This window comes from Gallinula chloropus (assembly GCF_964237585.1).
Source record: "Gallinula chloropus genome assembly, chromosome: 5".
Classification (NCBI taxonomy): domain Eukaryota; kingdom Metazoa; phylum Chordata; class Aves; order Gruiformes; family Rallidae; genus Gallinula; species Gallinula chloropus.
The window spans coordinates 67,948,465-67,968,188 of record NC_140090.1 but is presented as its reverse complement, the minus strand read 5'-3'; the positions used below and the strand labels follow the sequence as shown (position 1 = coordinate 67,968,188).

General features: G+C 44.9%; 1 protein-coding gene across 2 annotated transcripts in view; it reads right to left on the bottom strand.

The window, feature by feature from the left end:
• SUFU (SUFU negative regulator of hedgehog signaling) overlaps window positions 1-19,724 on the bottom strand; it is a gene marked incomplete at its 5' end in the record, with an annotated part of 89,528 nt that overhangs the window by 26,564 nt on the left and 43,240 nt on the right. The window contains 5 exons of one of the 2 annotated variants that reach the window (XM_084264507.1): window positions 2,357-2,468; window positions 3,950-4,106; window positions 8,567-8,639; window positions 10,724-10,809; window positions 13,242-13,384. In XM_084264507.1, the coding sequence (XP_084120633.1) occupies window positions 2,357-2,468; window positions 3,950-4,106; window positions 8,567-8,639; window positions 10,724-10,809; window positions 13,242-13,384 (571 nt within the window). The remainder of the gene's footprint in view (window positions 1-2,356; window positions 2,469-3,949; window positions 4,107-8,566; window positions 8,640-10,723; window positions 10,810-13,241; window positions 13,385-19,724) is intronic. The other variant, XM_084264508.1, reaches the window with a different exon arrangement.

Genomic DNA, 19,724 nt, shown 5'->3' with positions numbered 1-19,724 from the left:
ATTACTAATACGCAAAAGCTGAACTCCTAAGTTACATCCCTCTGCAGCAGCTGGAGACAAGAGTTTCCAGATCATGCTCATGTACTCAATAGAACATTGAGCAACTTTGCTCAAACGCGTAAGACATGCTGAGACAGTGCATTAAGAAAGGCTGACACCTAATAAGATCTTCCTTTTCTGCTTCATCTATGCCACACTGTGCTGGAAAATATGTTGACTGGTAAGTTTTAGGCACAGTAAGGGTAATCATCCAGTCTGATTTAAGTACCAGTTAGAGGCTGTGAGTAAATGCTGCTTTCCAGCACAAACCACACCTCTTGGTACGATCAATGTCCCTTTTTATCTGCTACAGGAATTGGAGAAGAGAAATCACTGCATGAGTAGAAAAAGACCTTTTCTAAACTCCCTTCAGGTTAGTCAGTAAGATGGAAGAAGAAAGCATTAGGACACACCATTGTTTTAAGTTGAGGAGATCTCCTCTACCCCTCCAATACTATCACCAGAGTAACCAAGACACACTGCTGATAGCTCTCTTTCCTTAAGTGAACCGCTATTATGGAGAAACAGGCTAGCTATCGGTTTCCAGAGTGGTAACCATAGACCTAGGAGATATGTATTGATCTTCCAGGAGGCAAACACTGGGAACCAGCCATTCCTACCACTCAGGCTGCAGGCAGGGTGGGTGCACAGCTGCTACAGGTAAGAGAGATTTGCAACAAAGAGCACTGTCACGGATATGGGGCTCTGAATTTGACCTGCCTTCCTCTGTCTCAGAACAGTAAAAAACCCCAGGTAAATATTTGTGTGCTTCATCTTAGCCCTCTGCTAACCTTTCACCACTCTGTCTTCAGCATATCTCTGTTTATCTTACCCCAAATAATGTTAAGCTTTCTTATCTAAGCAACAACTGCCTTCCAACATTAACGGTTACCTGTCAGCTGCCTCCCTGACCTGATGCGCATCCCAAATATTTCTGGTCACCCCCAACCACTGTGAACTCAGAGGTTTTACTGGGCACGCAGATTCATGCAGGAGCCCAGCTTCCGTGAGAAATACTGCTCAATACTTCTGAGCTTTCCAAGGCTGGGTGTGATTTATGCCAGTCAGATGGCATCACACTATTTTTTTCAGTGGGGCCAATGTGCCCAACCAGTGGTCCAGTGGGACCAACCTTCCAGCAGGGAAGTACGACTCAAAATCTGTGTCAGGTCTGAATCCAGCTCCGTATAATTACTATAGAGCAAAAGAAAGATTATTGCTATCTCGTGTTACTTATTAGTACACAGCATCAGCAATTGACATAACTTCCTCCAAAGGATTGGGCAACTCAGAAACATTCATATGTAAAGCAAGTAAGAAGTCACCCACAAAACAGAACAAGAGAGGACATTGGGGTCCTAACCAAGTATGAGGAATATTTTTCTCATGAAATGGGAATTGAAACAGAGCAGGATGCTGTCCCTGCCTGGCACTACAGGAAAGAGCTGGTTTTCATGACAATCTTTACTCTTGGAATGAGAAAGCACAAATTTTCATCAGAGACTAGGAAACCAAAGGAAATACCAAGATGAAAGAGTGCAGCAGAGATGCATGCCTTTCTGTATCATTTAGATGAAAACATTAAAATTGATGGGGAGACATTTAACTGGCAACTGAAATAAGCCAAAAAGGGGAATGGGAGAAACCAGTAAAGATGGAAGGACAGATACTGCAGATGGCTTGAAACCACAGGTAATTTCCTATCGATTCACTGAAACAAACATTATCAAATGAGGAGATCTACAGGCCCACCTAGACCCACTTAAATTCCTTGTAGGTCTACAGACTACTAGAGACCAGGGTAGTGTTGTCATGTAATTACTGCCAGTACCTGCTGGCTTAAGCAAGGCAAGATCAAAGTCGCTTTAAAACCAATATAATAACATTTTATCCAAAAGGTTTGTAATTATGAGCTTGAAAACAAAATGCTTAGGCAAAAATATCAGCAAACACTCAACTATGCCACTTAGCTCTTTGGATACCACAGCACTGTTTGCCACAGCGCATTTTATAGGGCTCAGTCCAGCCTGATTTCAAACACTGTGCACTGTGAGGAGCAGGTCCTACAGAACAGAGTCAAAACCACTCTGCATTAGCAAGGTTTATCTAAAACACCTTTCAAAATCTGTCCTCCTGAGTACCAGCCCATTACCCTATCTTGAGCCTTCTCCTCCCATCCTCTTGCTTTGCAGATAATTGGTGCTATCTTTCCTTTCACCTTACCAAGTCTTTTCCCTCCCAGCTTTAGCTTTGTTTTCCACACTGAGCTCTTTAGCCTCCGTCTTCCCACCATCAGAGTGCGCCCTGTGAAACTTACGGTGCTCGGTCATGGTTCAACCCGTTCTGTCTTTGTGAATTTATTGGAGGTAGAACAGGTTTGCTGTTAATCTCAAGCCCTCTCCGCAAAGTCTCCCTGATTTGCTCCGTATCTGCAAAGAGAATTTTTTTAACATGATTTAGAGTCCCCAGAAACATCACAGACACAAAGAGATGCCAGCTTTTTTCTTTTTTTAAAGGCCAGTTTCATTTAAATGCTTCCCCTCCATAAAGAAATTATGTTAAGGGAGAATTCTTAACAGCTCTTGCTGAACCTTAGGAGTTATTTCACTTTATAAAGTCAGCTTGAATTCCCCTGTTTTGGGCTGTGATGTTATGTCAGGCAAGGAGGGCTGGAGCCTCTGGTCCTGTGCCCTCCTGATGAGGAAATTCTGAGTAGTTTTGTATCCTTTCAAAAATGAAGTGTCTGCTGTTCCTGCAGCTCTCACGGAGCCTCCTGACACTTCCAGCCCTTGCGCTAAGTCACTTTTCCCATTTGGCATAACAGGAATTTCTTCCTTTAGCAAATGAGACCAAGGAGTTCCCTGGGTTTCTGCAATTGGCTTTGCAAATCAGTTGATTAATTTACAATAAAAATCCACAAAAGACAGGAATTTTATGTAGGGCAAACTTTATTTTCAAATGCAGGCTTGAGGATAAACTGCAAATGATGGAATTCAGATGCAGTCTTTTTACTTTCTCATTTTCCTATAATGTCTAATGTCCAAATACTTTAACAGGGTGCTTTTCTACCTTTCTTAGAAGTTCCCTCATCTTTTTCTATGAAATATGGGAAATGGGTAGAACAAAAAAGACCCAAGTTATTTAAAAATAATTTGAAAGATATACAAATATCATCATGTATACCTGTCTTGGACTTTCCATTTCCATGAGCTGAGGGGAAAAAAGCCTGTTTAGATCCAGTGCAGTTCAAAATATTTGCATAGTGTTTTGGGGTTTTTTTTACCATAGACTTAAAAACAGGTAAGATACCATTCCTGTGGAAAGTACAGTTAATTCCAGGAAATCTCAAGTCCTCAAATTTTACATTACTTCACTCATATGAAAGATAAGATGCAGAATTTCAAGCATGTCTAATGGCTGTGACATCTGTACCCTGAGATGGCATCTCACTGCAAAGGGGAACTCCATATTTTATTTCTTCTTTCCAGAGTTCCTTGTTTGCACGAATCACTTGAGTTCAGCTACAGCAACATGCAGTGTCTGTCCAACTTACCACCCAGATGCGACAGTGTTAAGAAGGAAGCACAGCCTGGGAAAATGAAGTTGTTTCACCTTGCAGGTGTTTGCAGTCCTAGTTCAACCCACTGCTCAGTTTAAATTTGCAGATTTAATCAGAAATAGCAAAAAACCCTTAAAGATACATTTAGACAAAACCATTCAGAATCTTGTTCCCTCTCTCCTGCCTTCCTCAAAGAGGCCACACCAAAATTCGTGTTGTTCCCCTGAGACATACTAAAATGTGGTGTTTGTTATGAACCTCAAGATGCCACATGACTCACAGCCCACTGCCCAGACCCACCAGAAAACACACTGAAAGGTCATGACAGCAACAGGGCCCAGGACCTCTTACCTTTCCCAGAGAGCCGCCGTGGCTGGGTCCCAATGCAAATGCTCCTGCTGTCTTCATCATCCTCCGGGGGCCGGCTGAGATCATCCCAGGCACATTTGGCACTCACTCCACTCAGGTTTGAGCCATCTGTCTCAATCCCTTTGTCGACTCTCTCCTGCTTGAAAAGATCCAAAACCCCAAGACTTTTTTGGGTGCAGCTTGAACCTAAGCTGGAACCCTCTCTGGCTCAACCCAGCCTTCAGCAGCTCCTGCATGTCCCCCACTTGTGGCCTGTTTCCGTTCTCTGGCCCCTGTGCTTTGATGCATCAGCTAACAGCAACTGCACGTTGAGCCAAATCAGGGAGCTGGTCTAAACTGGAACAAACCTTTTCCAAAGCAGGTTGGTCTGAACTCCTACCCTTTTCCCAGTGCTTCGCTATGGGGCCCCAGCAGGCACAAAGCAGGTGAAAAATCAGCAGAGGTGAAAATCAATGGCCTGGGGTATGCAGGGTTTTCCTCCTTCACGTGTTGCCTCCAGTTTACACCAACCCAAAGCAGTTATGGCACTACATTATGCACTCTTGTGGGAAGCACAGTCTGACAGTCTACCTATTAGACATCAATGGTAACAAACCCCTGAATAATTAAACTTAAGTTCTCTTTTCAAGCTTACCAAACACTCCCACAATGAAAGCAGCTCACAGACACACTCATCATTCACAAGAGTACATCATTTGCAAACTGCTCTTCAGTGTGCTGGGGTGTTCAGCAAAGGACAAACGTGCAAGGAGACACAGCTCTGTGCTCAATGTCAAAGCTTTTGCATTGCTTTCTTTATCAGCAAAATACACAAATTCCCTCCCTCGCAAGTTGGACTTTCCAGGCACGTAAACACCGTCTGGGTCTCCAGGAAGGTGCCACACACCAGCCACAAGCAAGCTGGATACTCTCAGGCACCAAGCGTTTTCTCAAGGACACGTGCATCTGTTGCCTGCAAGCCTGCCCTGAACCACAGCCCAAAGTTTCACAGGACACCTACCTGCTGGGGAAACGGGGGTTCGTCTGAATTTCCACCTGCATCCCACAAGGGGGTAATATTGAGCTGAACAAACTCAGGACTGAGCCACACCGAGGAATGGCTGCTCTGACCACTATCACCTCTCCTCTGGCACCAAATCAACCCGGCTCATTTTCCCCCTCTTCTGAAGGGGTGTCACTTCCCACAGCACTCAGCGGCCCAGCAAGGTCTCCATCCATCTCACTGCATACATCTGGGCTGCCTCAACACAAGCGCTGAGTCCCCCCGCTTGCGGGACAAGGAACTCGAGGAAAGGGCCGAGCTGCGTTACGCACAACGGGAGCGGATCTCCCCGCTCATTATTACCACCCTCCAGCCTGACCCTGCCACTGGAGTCCAGAGACCATGGGCGCATCCAGCACTCTGCAAAATCTGCAGCTTCTGTACGAAGCCCCAGACATGCCCCCCCCACCCCCCCCCCCACCCCCCTTGCCCAGCTGCGCTGGCTGCCCTAGAAGGAGCGCTGCCTGTTCCTGTGAGCATTCAAGAGAAGATCTGAGCAGCTCAAAGATAAGCACGAGCAGCCTGGGTGCGGTTGCACAGCAGTTGTGCACGCTGTGATGTAATTCAACGTGGCCGCAGTCGCGTCTTCGTGTGCTTCTACCCCTTCCCTTGAGCTAAGTCCTTTTTATTTTGAGCTGGATCACCTCCCTAAACTGGCTCTTTGGCCCAAGAGTGGAGGCAGAAGCCTGCTGGCTGCGGGCAGGACCAGAGCAGTCCTGTCAGATTTAAGCATTCAAGAAACTGCCTTCCTCCTGCCTCACTCCCTGAATGACTGACTGCTCTTTGGGATCTTCCGCCGGCGTCAGTGGAAACTGGCGTCTGTGGAAACGTAATGGGAAAATCTGAGAAATAATACATCTGCTGGGATTTTCTTTTGTTATATCCTAAACATGAAATTAGTTGTTTCACCCAGAAATAGAAGTTGTGGAAAAAGAAATAAAAATACATCCGATCCTACATATGCAAACAATGCTCTAAGTGAGATTTAGCACGTGGTGCCTTCAGGGGCCCTCCGCGGCGCTGAGTGAGGACCCAGATCAGCTGGCATGGGGAGCTTTAACTTGTCAGCAAGGTTATTTTTCATTTCAGTGACTGGGGAAGCATGAGAGCACCAAATCTGCCCCTGAGCAGCAAGCAGAAGAACCCAGAAGGCCCTGAGGACTCCATCAAGCAGAGGCTCTGGTGGGACAGGCTCCTCCATCCCTACAGCCAGAGCCCCTGCTCACAGACGCAGTTGAGCCTGGGGGAGGGGGAAAGGGACTTGTCATCTGCATCTCAGCTGCTTTGCAGAGCACTTCCTCAGGGGAAGAAGTGCTGCTCTGTTGGCATCCCTTGGAGAACAAGGGGGGCCGGTGGAAATGAGCTGGCCTACGGCAGCCTAATTTGCATGCTTGTTTTATAACATTTGCAAGTATTGATGGTGAAGGGGGAAAACCAAATAAGAACCCCAAACCAGTGCAGGCTCTCAGCTGGAGAAACACATAGCTTTTTACCCCATCTTTAGCCAGCAAAGATGTGCCTGGGCTGAGGGGCTGTTCTTCCTCCCTTGAAAGGGCAGCCTGGAGGAGCCCAGGGCAAAGGAGGTTCAGCTTTTTCCTTCCTCAAAGAAAGGATGTTTCTGTCCCATTTTCCTCTCAGCATGTGGGAGGGATGCTCTGAGGCTCTTATAAGTCATTGATCCCTTTTCTAAACGAGCCAGAGCACTGCAGCGTGACCCGCAGAGCGGCAACCGCAACTCAGGAAATTCAAATCAGCTTTATTCTCTTCTGAGATATCTGCTAAAACAGAAGCAAAGCACTGAGAATCAGTGCAGAGCTGAGGACCAACAGGGATTGTTTGACAGTGCTGCCAGGGAAATCTGAATGACCTACAGGGAAGCCTGGCTGAACAGCAAACAGCTAGCGTTGCCACAGCATTAATTACCGACATCCTGGGATGACATCTTAGTTGGGATCCATTCTCAGCGATTCCGAACAGAAAGTACAGCTGCTGCTGCCAGGGCTGGGTTTAGGCCTCAATCAATTCCCACAAGAGACAATGCAGCCTCAAAACAAGCTCTGCCTGCTTCCCAGGCAGGCAACATGCTTGCCTGTTCCCGAGAAAGTTGTCCATTTTCTCTGCCTGCTCCCTCCCTCCCCTCCACCTATCTTCCACTGCTGTCTTTGGGCTGACACACACACACACACACACACACACACGCATACGCACTACTGCAAGGGCAAGAGAGAACAGAAACAGGAATGTCTTCAATGTGAGGAAGTCCGGAAAGACCACAGACATAGGAGCTTTCAGTGGCAGGACACACTAAGGCAGAGGTACTCTTTATTTGCCTTAACTTGCCTTGGCTGACTCAGATTCCAGTAAGCTGAGCGCCTTTTCATTTACAGTAAATTGAAGAAAACCCTGTTATCACGAGGAATCACCCGTGTGCAGAGAACAGAAACACCCTCCAGGAGGGGAGAGGGCAAAATTTTAAAGCACCCAAGAACTTTATAGGACTCGCATTTGTACTGGCTCCCACACTGTGGGACATTTGTGGAACATTGTGTGTGTGTGTGTCAGACTGGGGTTATTTTAGATGAACAAATCCTTAAAAACAGTAAAAGTAGAAATTGGTTTTGTTCTTAAGCTTTCAAAATAAAAGATGCTGCGAGGCAACTGAGGGTAATCAGATGCAGACACGCAGACCATAAGCAAATGCAACAGCTTGTACAAAACGTGTACGTACGCACACGCCCTACTGGGCTAAGCCCTGAGTTCTCTGTTAAAGGCAAATACTCAGTGGTTCACTGAAACATGGTCAGCACCACACTGGATCTGCCTGGAACCCACGTGCTCCAGTACCGTAACTCTGCTGAAAGGATGCAAAACGGTCTCCCAAAGGCACAGATCAGCCACACAGTCTATGGGATGGTAACCCCTCCATAGAGGTCCCGTTCTGATCTTTAAAGTTCAGAAATTAACTTGAACTCTGAAGAAGAATGTTTAATATATCTTCCTGCATGGATTATTAATAACTGCACAAGATACTTTTGGTTTCCCATTATTTCTCAGACCACGGTAACCACTTGGCCTCAAGTGACATCCTACAGGAATAGCTACACTGTCACACTTACTGTGAAAAAATATTCCTTAGTTGGTTTTGAGTTTTCTGCATGTTGTATCTCCATATGCTTGCATATAAAACAAAGGAGGAATTTCCTGATATACCATATCTAAACTTTTTATTGTTCTATGTTCTTTTATCTGCTTTTATTTTCCTCCTTTCTAAAACATGCAGTCATATCTTACCAACTTGTCTCATGTATGAGATTGTTTTCCTGGTCTCCCTTCTCTAACTTTCTTCCTAGAGCTGCCAGCCACCTGGGGCTGGACACGTGCACTCTTGAAACACCACTAACTGGGCAAAGGGAGTCTCTAAGACTTTTCCAGGAGTATTGCAAAAATTGAGAAGATCACAGCACCTTTACAGAAAATAACAGAACTGTTTTATACCATTAAACCAATTCTCCCTGGATACCAGAAAAGACATGGAGCATTACAAACTAAAGACATACTTGCAGATGTGGGTCAATCTCAAATATCGTCTCTCCTCTCCGCATATCTGTTATCAACCAGGGGCCCCCAGCCCTAGAAGAAAGCAAGAAAGGTAATGAACCAGACACCCCCTTTAGCTAGCACTCTCCAACAGAGTCTTCAGAGTGGGCCTGTACTGGGAGGAAGCACAAGTACAAGTTTCAAACAATCCTAGAAGCCCTTTTATGTTGTGTATACATCCCATAGCATGCATTTGTCCTTTACATTTCCCAGACACATAACAAAAGCCCTCCATGACCTTGCTGTTATCTGCCTGGCACCTGGCACCACCAAGTCTTGCAAAGCAGTCAGGACTGACATGGGTTGTGCCCTGTGTGGGCCCACTTAGCCATACATGACTGAACTGGGATTTAATCGTACAGGTAACTGAACTGGGACAGAGAAGTTCAGTGTAGCCTAGGTATAAGAAAGAAGGACAAGGAGTGGGGGTGTCAAGATTTATGCCTGTTACATATATAAAGATGCAGCAGGGTCCCAACAGGACTACGCTTTTTTGCTGAGATGGGCAGTTGGGTTGAGTACCATAAAAAGCCTATTGCTCTGATAAATATCCTCACAATAGATGTCTTACCTGGTTGGTACTTAATGGTTGAGTTACTCAAATGATTCAGGGAAATCTTTGCTTTCATTAGCAATAAAAGTCAGGTCAAGATGTTTCACAACAAAGGTGACAAAAAACAGATTACTGAGAAGATGAGCTACTCTGAGACTTTGGGTCACAGTGCAGGCAGACTGCAGAAGTCAGCCTTAGCTGGTGCTTTCCACTTTAAGAAGTCTTTTGGAATTGCCGTAACATTTTTCATGTTTTTCATGAGATACTTTGTTATTGTAGTCACAAGCCCCCTCCTCTGGCCTTGTCTGCGTTACAGTCTCTTGAAGCACTTGGAGTGGGAGCAATAAAAGTTAGTATTTTATAGCTTTTCAGATGTGTTGATGGCCACTCTCTTCTTTGCATCACTTTGGAAGCTGTTAACTATTAACTGCAGAGGTGTGACCTGCTTCAGCTCCTTCCCAGGATGCGAGAGGCTTTTACCCTGACTCCACCATCAGCAGAGCTCAGTAGTTTGCAGGTTTCCCTTCACATCACACACATTTGGGTTTTATTTTATTCTTGGAAAGGTGCTTGTACCACAGCACAAAAGCCAGAAACCAAGATGAGAACAGACGGAGGAGAGGGGTGCTCTATCTGTATTGACTTAGGGGAGCCACAGGAGCTGCAGGCAGTTTTTATTGTCTTGGGGTCCCAGAAACAGAGCTTGCAGCTTTGTTCACTCTGCTCTAGGGCACTCACATGAATTATCTGCACGTGTGCCCAAAAGGAAGAATTAGGGAGTTCAAGTTTAAGTAGTCCAGCAGCAAAAGCTCTTACAAATAATCAAAGGCCATTGTGACATTAGTGTACTACTGTGCCTAGGAAAACATATTCAGAACTATTTTGTTTAAAAATAAACCAAAACCTTTTGAACTACAATAACACAGCTAAATAATAACCTCCACTAAAACAAGAGAAAAATATTTAAACAAAACACCTGCAACACAAAACAGTTTACCTGCAACCTGGCAGCAAATAAAGCATCAACTTATCATTTAGCCTTTAAACCCCATCTCCTCCTTAACCCACTGTCGTGTTTGTTTTGTCATGGAAGAAATAACAATGAATTTCACTTGCATGATCAATCCTCCTGCTGCAAATTGGCCCACCAAGAGCAGGGCCAGTTTGAGAGTGACTTTCTCACTTTCAGACAGCACGCAAGCTTTGCTAGGCACTGGAAGTCAGACCCTCTCCTTCCTTTCATTTGAACTCCAGAGGTCACCAGTAACAGTTAACCCAGCTCCCTCAGGAAGAACCAATGAGAAAATGCTGCAGGCAGTAAGAGGAAGGAAATTAAGCTTTCAAGACCTCATTCTGTTTCACCCTGAACATGTGGACTTCCACATGCATTAATTTGCCATCTAAGCGCCTGTGCGTGAGAACAGATCTGCAATGAATTCCCATCTCCTGCTACAGCACAGAATTAAATAAGTTCCATCAGCAAGTTAAAGTTTGTTAATAAAAACAAACGACTGAATCGTGCTCTAAGGGAACGCTCCCCTAGATGGGCTATATGGGCACTTACACTGGGACAGTCCGAAGCAGTTCCAGGATGCCTTGCCCGTTCCACTGCTGAGCTGCATGAAGTTCCTCAGTGCAAACCCCAACAATCTGCAATAAATGAACACAGAGATTCTACACTGAATGGGAACTGTGCAAGAACTGTAGAGAAAGTGTGCCATGCTGTGCTGGATCAAACCGTGCAGGTACAGAGAAGCTCCATTTCTTTAAAATAACTAGATGAGCAAGGACAAATGGAGCCTGAGGTATCAGAGGGATTCTGCAATTCCTTCTGCCCCCTCTCCACACTTACTACATGGAGTGCCCTGGATAGGTAACATTTAATCTTGCATAACATATGAACTTAACTATGGGGAGGGTTTGCTGAGGATCCACTAGTGAACACTAGTGGGTTCTCACTCTGCAGCTTAGTCCACAGGACAGGCCAGGGGCTGAGCACACACAACACACTGCTCTGTCAGCCAATTGCTAAGGGCAAATGTAATACTGCACCAGCAATTTCCATCAAGCAAAGGACCCACTGTCACAAGGGAGTGCTTTGGTGCTCATAAATCCTTGACCTACTCACTGTGCTAGCTTGCTGGCTGGTTACATCTTACCCAGCACCACAGAGTAAAGCCGCTTACACATCACATAATCCACTCAGCACTACAGGCAACTGCAGACTTCTGCCTTCCTGTGCAAGGCAGGATGTGTTTGCTTTTCAGGATGGGAGCTGCCACACTGAGCAATACCAGATGTCCCTCTCACAGCAGCTGAGATCAGCCGCTTCAAATGAAGGGGTGAAACACCCTCCAGCTGATAGAAGGCAGCAGTTTTTTTCCTCATCAGTCAACCAACGGCTTCTGCATCTGAGCATAATGATTATTTTAGCCATGGCTTTCTATATTTTCTTCCTCGACACTCTAAGCCATTTCCAACATTGATTTTTTGGTCAAAATCTGTTCAAGTGATGTTGTATCAGAAAAGAAAAAAACCTGAAAACTAAATTCTGAAGAGCAGCAAACAGAAGTGTGTGATGTGCCTTTGATGCAAACACGTATCTGCACTGGAAAACCATCGAGGTTCTGCACACCCACCCTGCCCCTTGCAGAGCTCATTTTCTCTGGACCCAGCCCTTGCAGATGCACTTCATCCCCACCCATCTCCCAGGCTTCCTCCACGAACATCTGAATCACCCTTGCTTCAGCCCACCCCTCCCTGGGCTTTCATTCACTAATTACATACAAACAGCAAAACTCTAAACAGAAAATTATTTTGTTTTCATTCTTTTTCTTTATTGTAATCGTTTATCCTCACGGGTCAAAACAAATCCATAACAACAAGCATCTAACAAAGGGGAAAAACAAGTCAACTGTATGTGCTGTGGAAAATCAGAGGCCAAGAGCCTCAGGATCCAACAAGCTGACTGTCCTTTGAATCAGGACAGCTGGGCACTAAAGAAGATATGTGGACTAACGTAGCACTAATTGGGGAGTCAGCCAGGAACCACCTTGCTTAGCTTGGCTTGCTTGCTCTGCTTTCAGGTCCCACAACACACCTTTCACTGATTAATCCCACACCTGTCTCTTGTTGATAAAACACCTCAGAAGACTGAGGAAAGCCCTTGTCCTTGCACAGCAGTTGCCTTGTGCAGGTCTGCGGTACTAAGGGAGCTTCTCCTTCCATGTTGCAACTACAGCCAAGGGCAAATGGGAGCAACCTGAAGCTTAAATTGTAAAATACAGATACTTGCAGGGAGAAATCAGTGGTTGGTGTAACTTGGTGAGAGCTCCAGCACTCTCACTAAGCTCAATAACTCCACATGAAATTCTAAAACATCCACAGCAGCCCATATTTAAGAGACGTCACTGAGAAGGAGGACTTTGGGAAAGCAAGCAAACCTGTTTGGCCAAGGAAGCTCCCCTCACTGAACAGCAGGGTTAAATCACAAGGGATTCTTTAAATGTTTCTTTTGCAAAGCAAACCTGAACTTTTCTTAAACAGTAGATCAATACAGGAAAACTCACTTATTCTCTACAAAATCTCTGGGTCAACACTGCAAGCTACTTTTCTGCCAATAAATAATGGTAAAGGAATTCCCGAGACCTACTCCAAACTCTTCTTTCCCTGGAACTCAAACCAGTGGGTCACTTACCAATACTGCCATAGATTTAATTTTAATTTGGCTCTACATTACCTTTTAAAAGTGTTTCATTTATATTTTCCCCCCTATATTCATGCCTGAAATTTCAAAGCAGTAATGCAACATTCAAGTCCAGGTCTGTTTCAGGATGTAAACCTTCTCAGCATCAGACAGACCTCTTATCCTGAGAGCTGAGCATGCTGTTGCTCAGTTCTGCCAAAGCACTTACTGATTATCTCCAGGATAACAATTCAAAGATGAGATCCATGGAAATCAAATAAGGAAGAAAGGTGGAAGATGGGATAATAAGCATTTGACTTAACGCAAATTAAATTGGATGTTAACCACATTCCACACCCAGGAGGTGACAGTTAGAGCCACCATTGCTGGGTCATACCTGTAGGAAAGTAACAACCCCAAAAGGAGTTTGCACCGGCTGCATCTGAGGGTCTTCTGTCAGTAACATATGTTGGATTCTAGATTCACTGTTGTCCAACGGGCTGTGCCATGATACATGGTCACCACTGCAAAAGGTGTTTTCTGCAAGAAAGAGAAGCAAGAAATATTTAGTCCAAAAAGTCTGCTAGAATATTCCTTCTGTTAGCACCTGCTCCTGACCGCTGTCAGGCAGGAACCTCTGCTGTGGAGCAGGACAGTCACTGGTGGCTGCTCACAGCGACTACCTCCAGCCAGCTCTGCTGAGCCTCTGAGTGTTCAAGTGACTGAAGCAGGAAAGGGGTCTCACTGAGCCATCTGACTTCAAACACTGACCTAAAAACTGCCCTCTTGAGTTCTGTGGCAAAAAATGGTGTCCTGTTTTGATATTAAACCCAACACAGAAATGCCAATAAAATAAATTATTAAATGAAACACAAATAATATACTTCTATATCTAATAAAATTCCACAGTCTGCAGCCCATTGTGATGGTTTAAGTCAAAGTCACTTTCTCTCCCAATTGTCTGGTGGCTCTGGTGCAGAATTATAATTAGTATGTTCCTTCTCTCCCAAACAATGAGAAAACCAGTAGGCTATAAATTTCACTCTCTGTCAGAATAGGCTGCATCAAAACAAAAGAGCCAGAAATTGTCCTTCTCTCTTCAAGACTGTAAGCATTCCTTTCTTCTCCTCTTCTCCTACTTAGAAAGACAAAACACCCAGATAATCCCATGTTCCACAGCTGGCACATGCCAGAAGGCAGACCAGAGCCCATCTGTACATTGCTGCCCCGTTGCAGGAAAGGCTAATGCTCGTTTTCAGAGCAAGCTAGAAGTAAAACAACCAACCACGGCCATTATCACACCAATTAAAGCAGGCTCCGCTTGCACACAGCTCCTGGAGCACGCGTGCAATAATGCTGCCTATCTGACTGCTTTGTCCTCAGATCTTGTGCTTGTCCCATGCCAGGCAAAGCTTTCACAGTACATACAGGGAAGCAGCCTGGGATCCCTCGTCTGACACAGGTGCAGTGCCCCAGGGATGAACCGAGTAGTGCCCACTTCCAAAAGCGGTGGCAAGCACAGTGCCCCTCTCCCTGACCAAGCTCACTGATGGAGGCAGCAAGAGCTGCTGAACTCACCACGGCCCCTCCCAAGGTCACTCTTCCAGGAGAGTGGGAAGGCAGGCCTTGCCTGCTGGAGGAGGACTAGGACTTCTGCTGCAGACTGAAAAACATTATCAGTAACTTGAGTTGCTGCTTGTCAGGACTGGAGCATCTCATATGGTGTGGAGCAGGATCCAGTTCAGAGAAGTAATCTTTGCCCTGCTGCTATGAGTAGATGTGGTCCTGGATCTTCACCTAACCGTCCCACATCGTCCTCCACATTTAAGACATGTCCTGTTGACGTGTATAAGTATCTACAGGGCTTATCTAAGAGTCCTTGAGCATGGAAACCTCTGCAGCAGCAAGAAACAAACAGGTTTGTAGTAACTGCAGCTTTGTCCTGAGTCACATTAAACAACAGACACTGAGGAATCAGGTGCTTGCACACCACTCGCTGCGTGCCAGCACCACAACAGCATGCTTGTACTCCTGGCCAGCAGCAAGTGCAGGATGCTTCGAGGGAGCCGTCAGCATCAGGCAGATAAACTAAAGGGAGTTATCTCATAGTTGCTGCAGTTAAAAACAATCATAGGGATCTCTCTGACTCCTGCTCACCCTGTGGTGGGATTCACGCAGGGTGTCCTGGGCAACTCGTAGTGTCTCCACCAGGTGTCCCCATTGGTGTGCGTTTGAACACTGGTTGTGCGTCTGGTTCTTCACGTTCATTTCTTGGACAGCTCATTTGATTAAGAATTAAAATAAACTCCAAATACCACAAGGAAGGTGGCCCGAAAAACGAGGCATGTTTTTCTGTTTTTCCCAAAACAGAAGTGTTGAGATAAGTAAGGGAATGTTTTCCTTGGTTAAAATTAGGAAAGAAAGAAAACACAGAGAATGCAAGTTGCTTTGAGTTTATCCTTATGGACACTGAACCACACATGCTTTCAACTCTGCGACTGAAGGAAAGGTTCAGATATTACTTTACTTTCAGAGTTGGGGAAATATAAGCAGGCATAAATTAATTTTTTTTAAAGTATCAAAACTGGGTTAAAGACACGGCACTTAGAATGTTGCAAAGGATACTGTAGCATTTTCCAGGTTAGCCAAAATGTGGCTGATTAATTTTTTTTAAATGATAAAAGCCTCTCAGTCACAGTTTTCAAGAATGAAACAAAGCCACAAAGAGCTTATTCTTGGGCCCTGTCTTTATACCACAACATTTTGCCCATCAAATGCTCACACAATTCTATGCTGATCGATCCCTGCGTTTCACTGCTGGTGCAGCTTCTCCTGGGAAAGCCCAGCCCGTTTAGAGCAGGTTTTCAAATGCAAATGTCTCTGCTGGAAACCCACCTGTTTATGCCCATGTGAACACTGAACACTTAGAAAATCTCCCTCTCCCTTGCCTGCACACGTACGCCACAAGATTCACACTGACTACTCAAATCATACAAATAATATTCTGCAAGTAACCTGAAATAGAATTAAAACCTGAAAGAGTGCAAGAAATTCAGATTTACAGCCTGAAACTCAGCTCTGCTTGCTGCATTGTAACCCATCTGGAATGGAAGTTCAGCTGTTGTATGGAGACAGTTGCAGCACTGAGGACAACTTGAATTGCAGGACCTGTTGCACAGAAACCAGGAAATCACAGAAACAAAAGCCTAGATAACCACTTTCTCTTGCCTGGTGCAGAACAGAGATGACTACCCTTCCTTTCTGCCTTCCATACTCATGCTTGCAAAACAAACCAAGCAAATCTTCCTAAGCATTTATTTTTTAAAACAGTATTTTAGCTAGAAAATCATGAAGCTTTCACAAATGATTCCTCCAAAGTAAGTTACTATCTAAACTTGGGACTTTGATGGATGTTGAATGATTACATAAATCATCCAGATAACTCCTCAACCAGATGGATGTGGAAAGCCTCCTGTAGTTTTTGCACCTTTCTATCGTTTGCAATGCTGTCAGTAACATACTTTGTACAGCTTGTCTTTCATCTGCAAAAGTACACAACATGCTTCCTGAATGTACATACGCATTTCCATAAAGCCAAGACATGAGGAGAGTGTATGTGCCCTGCGCCATCTGAGGTGCACTGAACAAGGAACACCACACGGGTCTGGTGGCCCTAAAGACAGCTCAGCTCCCTTTTTTCCCCAAAAATGCATCCCCATCCCAGGCAGGCTAAAGGGAGAAGCAGCCTGCCACCTCCAAACTAATTTCTGAGGTTTTGCACTTCTATAAACCACGGGTGGGACCAGGACCCTCAGTGATAATGATGCCAATATGGGTCTCAACAACACTGAAGGTTTTGTAGCCATACTCTCAGTACACACTTTGATGCCTACTGCAGATACCAAATGAAGCACCTGCACTCACAACTAGAAGCTACTTATATTCAAAGTACTTGAAAATACAGAAAATAAGTATTAATATACAGGTAAAAGAAACATTGTATGTAAAAATAAAAGATTCAAGGAAGAAGTTCACATCCATGGGGCACTGCCCTGGTCTGACAGGATTCCCTGCTATAAGCATCCCCAAAACAATTTACAGTTTTAGGCCAAAACATGACTCCCCTTTCAGACAAAGAAAGAACATTCCTTTGCAAGTTATCTCAGTTTAGTAAGCCTGGAAGTTTACAGCCTCAGCAGCAAAGCTGGTTGTGCAAGAATCCCCCCACAGCACTGGTGCTGTCCTGGGCCCACATAGAGTCAGGAACAGCATCACCTGCATCCAACCACTGACCCAACACTTTTACTCATAACAAGCTCTGTTACAACAACCGCTTTGACCAGCAGAGTACTGTGGGGTAATGTTTCTTACTGGTTTTGAGGAGGGGCTGGAGCACAAGAGATGGTACAAAAGTCCTTTTGCACTGCATTTCTTGAGACAAAATAGCATTTGTGTCCAGAATCCAGAAAAAGGCGAGATGGTTTTCAGTGGTAGCTGTGGAAAAATCACAGGCTACTACTGACCAAGCACCTCATCTACCATTTCAAGACGGCAATGTTCAGCCTGCCAGGACTCAGGTATCATTAGCTGCTGCAGAGATTTCTGCCTCTTTGACCTTCGGTGCACCCTGACTCCATGGCAAAGCCAACAGGATAAGGATAAATACATATTCCTTCACCAGCTACTGTGTGAGTGCTAGACATGTTCATAGAATCATCACGGTTGGAAACGACCTTCCAGACCATCAGTGCTACACCACCATAACCTCTAAACCATCTCCTGAAGATGGACATACTGGTTTTTGAACAGTATGGACATGATCCCACCACCTCCCTGGGCAGCCTGTTCCAACGCTTCACCAGTCTTTCAGTGAAGAGATTGTTGTTGTAAATACACAGGTTTGCTTACAGTAACCTCTTGGGTTCCTGCTTGGAAGAGGCACTAGCAGGACTGTAACGCAGCAAGGTGATTGATCCATCCTCACTGGATGGACTTGCAGCTGGTTTGTTTTCTGCAAGTTTGTGTTTTAACAAAAGCTGCTGATTTTTTTTTTTTTTTATTGCCTAACTTTCTGTTAAGGAATGTTGATGCCATGAAATCAAACTGCTTCATAGGGAAGGTATTGATTTCATAAGAACTCAACAAGGAAATAACTAAAACATTTCATTTTAACTTACTATTTTATTTCATAATTTATAGTAGCAAATCTGAAGCCTCTCTCCAGCTCCACAGAAGTAAGAAGTCCCTTCTAAATTTCCCACAGACCAGCTCTTGTACCATTCTACTATGCAGAAACAGCATCTAAAAGACAGTTATACTGGACCACTCCGTTAAGATTCCCATATTTTGAAGTCTTTAAAATGTCATTATCCATTTTCTTTTACAGCCCACATAAAGCAGGTGAGATTCCTCCATGCAGCAACGGTCATAATTCAGCTGTTCAACCTCTCCTAACTTTACTATCCAACTACTCTATAATGAGAACCTGGGAAATAACTCAAGAGGCAACCATTCCACTGTGGACTAATAAATTTTCTTTGTGTAACATTGCTCATGTGTTTTCTTGAAGTACATTCCCCCACCTTTAATTTGACTAAATATACTTGATGTCTAAAGAAATAAACCCAAGTCATATTCTTGACCTCAGGATGTTTTATACACAATGTAATGCATGCAGTCTACATTCAAGAGGTGTTACCTAGTTCTAGAGAGAAACACAGATTTCTTCCCACCATATTTTCAAGTTCTTTTATAAAGCTGACAGTTTTGCATACACGGATCCTGCTAGGAGCTCTTACTTCCTTGAACATCAACAGGGAGCAAGTTGAGAAGGACAGCACACAAAGACAAGGACTAGGACCTAATAGAACTCCATCCGAAGGGTGGTCCCAGGCTGAACATGGGTCAGGAAACACCTCCTGTGATCTTGCTACCCTGCACCCAGTGCAGATGGGAAATAGCTGCTTGGGCATCTGGGGGGTCAGGTATCTTCTCTGGCACACATACAGTGGATCATATGGAGGAAAACAAGGAGCTGATGTTCTTCCACCAGCTAGGAGACAGCAAGGAAACTTGAAGCTTATCTTTTGTCCATGCATGGCTTGGCATACAGCCCCCTGACTGAGCCTGGCTCTAGAGCAGTTCAGACTGCATCACCATGGTTCATCCAAAGGCCAGAAAATTCCCTTTCCTGACATGGTCATACTCTGCTGCTCTTTAGACAGATTTGCAAATTAAGAGGATAGATTTGCAGCCTGACAAGTCCTCTGTACCTCTTCTAGGGCATGTCCTCCTTTGAAATGCTAGCTAAAACCTGCAACAGAGAGGTTAAACTGTTCTGACTGATCAGTCGGATAAATCCATCTGGATACTGTGTTACAGCTTATGGGCTGACACTGGACAGAGTGGGAGAAGCCCTACATTCATGAATGTCTAAGCGTGCTTGGGTTTGGCAAAACAGCCACTCTACTGCACTCATAACCTTCAAAAGCAAGCTTCTGTGTTCCCCTCTTGTTTCTGCAGAAAGCCAGGCCATGATTACATAGGTCATTATATCCTGGGGTATGGGCAAAGTGATACTGAAACAGTCCTGCTGGTCCCTTGGGAAAGCAGCAGCTACCTGGATCACTCCCTCAAGCCAGTAATGTCGGTGAGCTATGAGAGCACAGCTCTTGGCACTGCTCTGCTAGCTTGGTCATATACTCAATAAATTGGCAACAGCATGTGGCACTGGGGATGCTGGCAGGCACACAAGATGACCACATCCCTCACACGAGCCAGACCTACATTATCTGCATCACTCAGCGCCTTGAAACTCGCTGCTCCAAGGGTACAAACGGGTGTTTTGCATCCCACTGTGAGATCTCAGCAGAACTGCAGG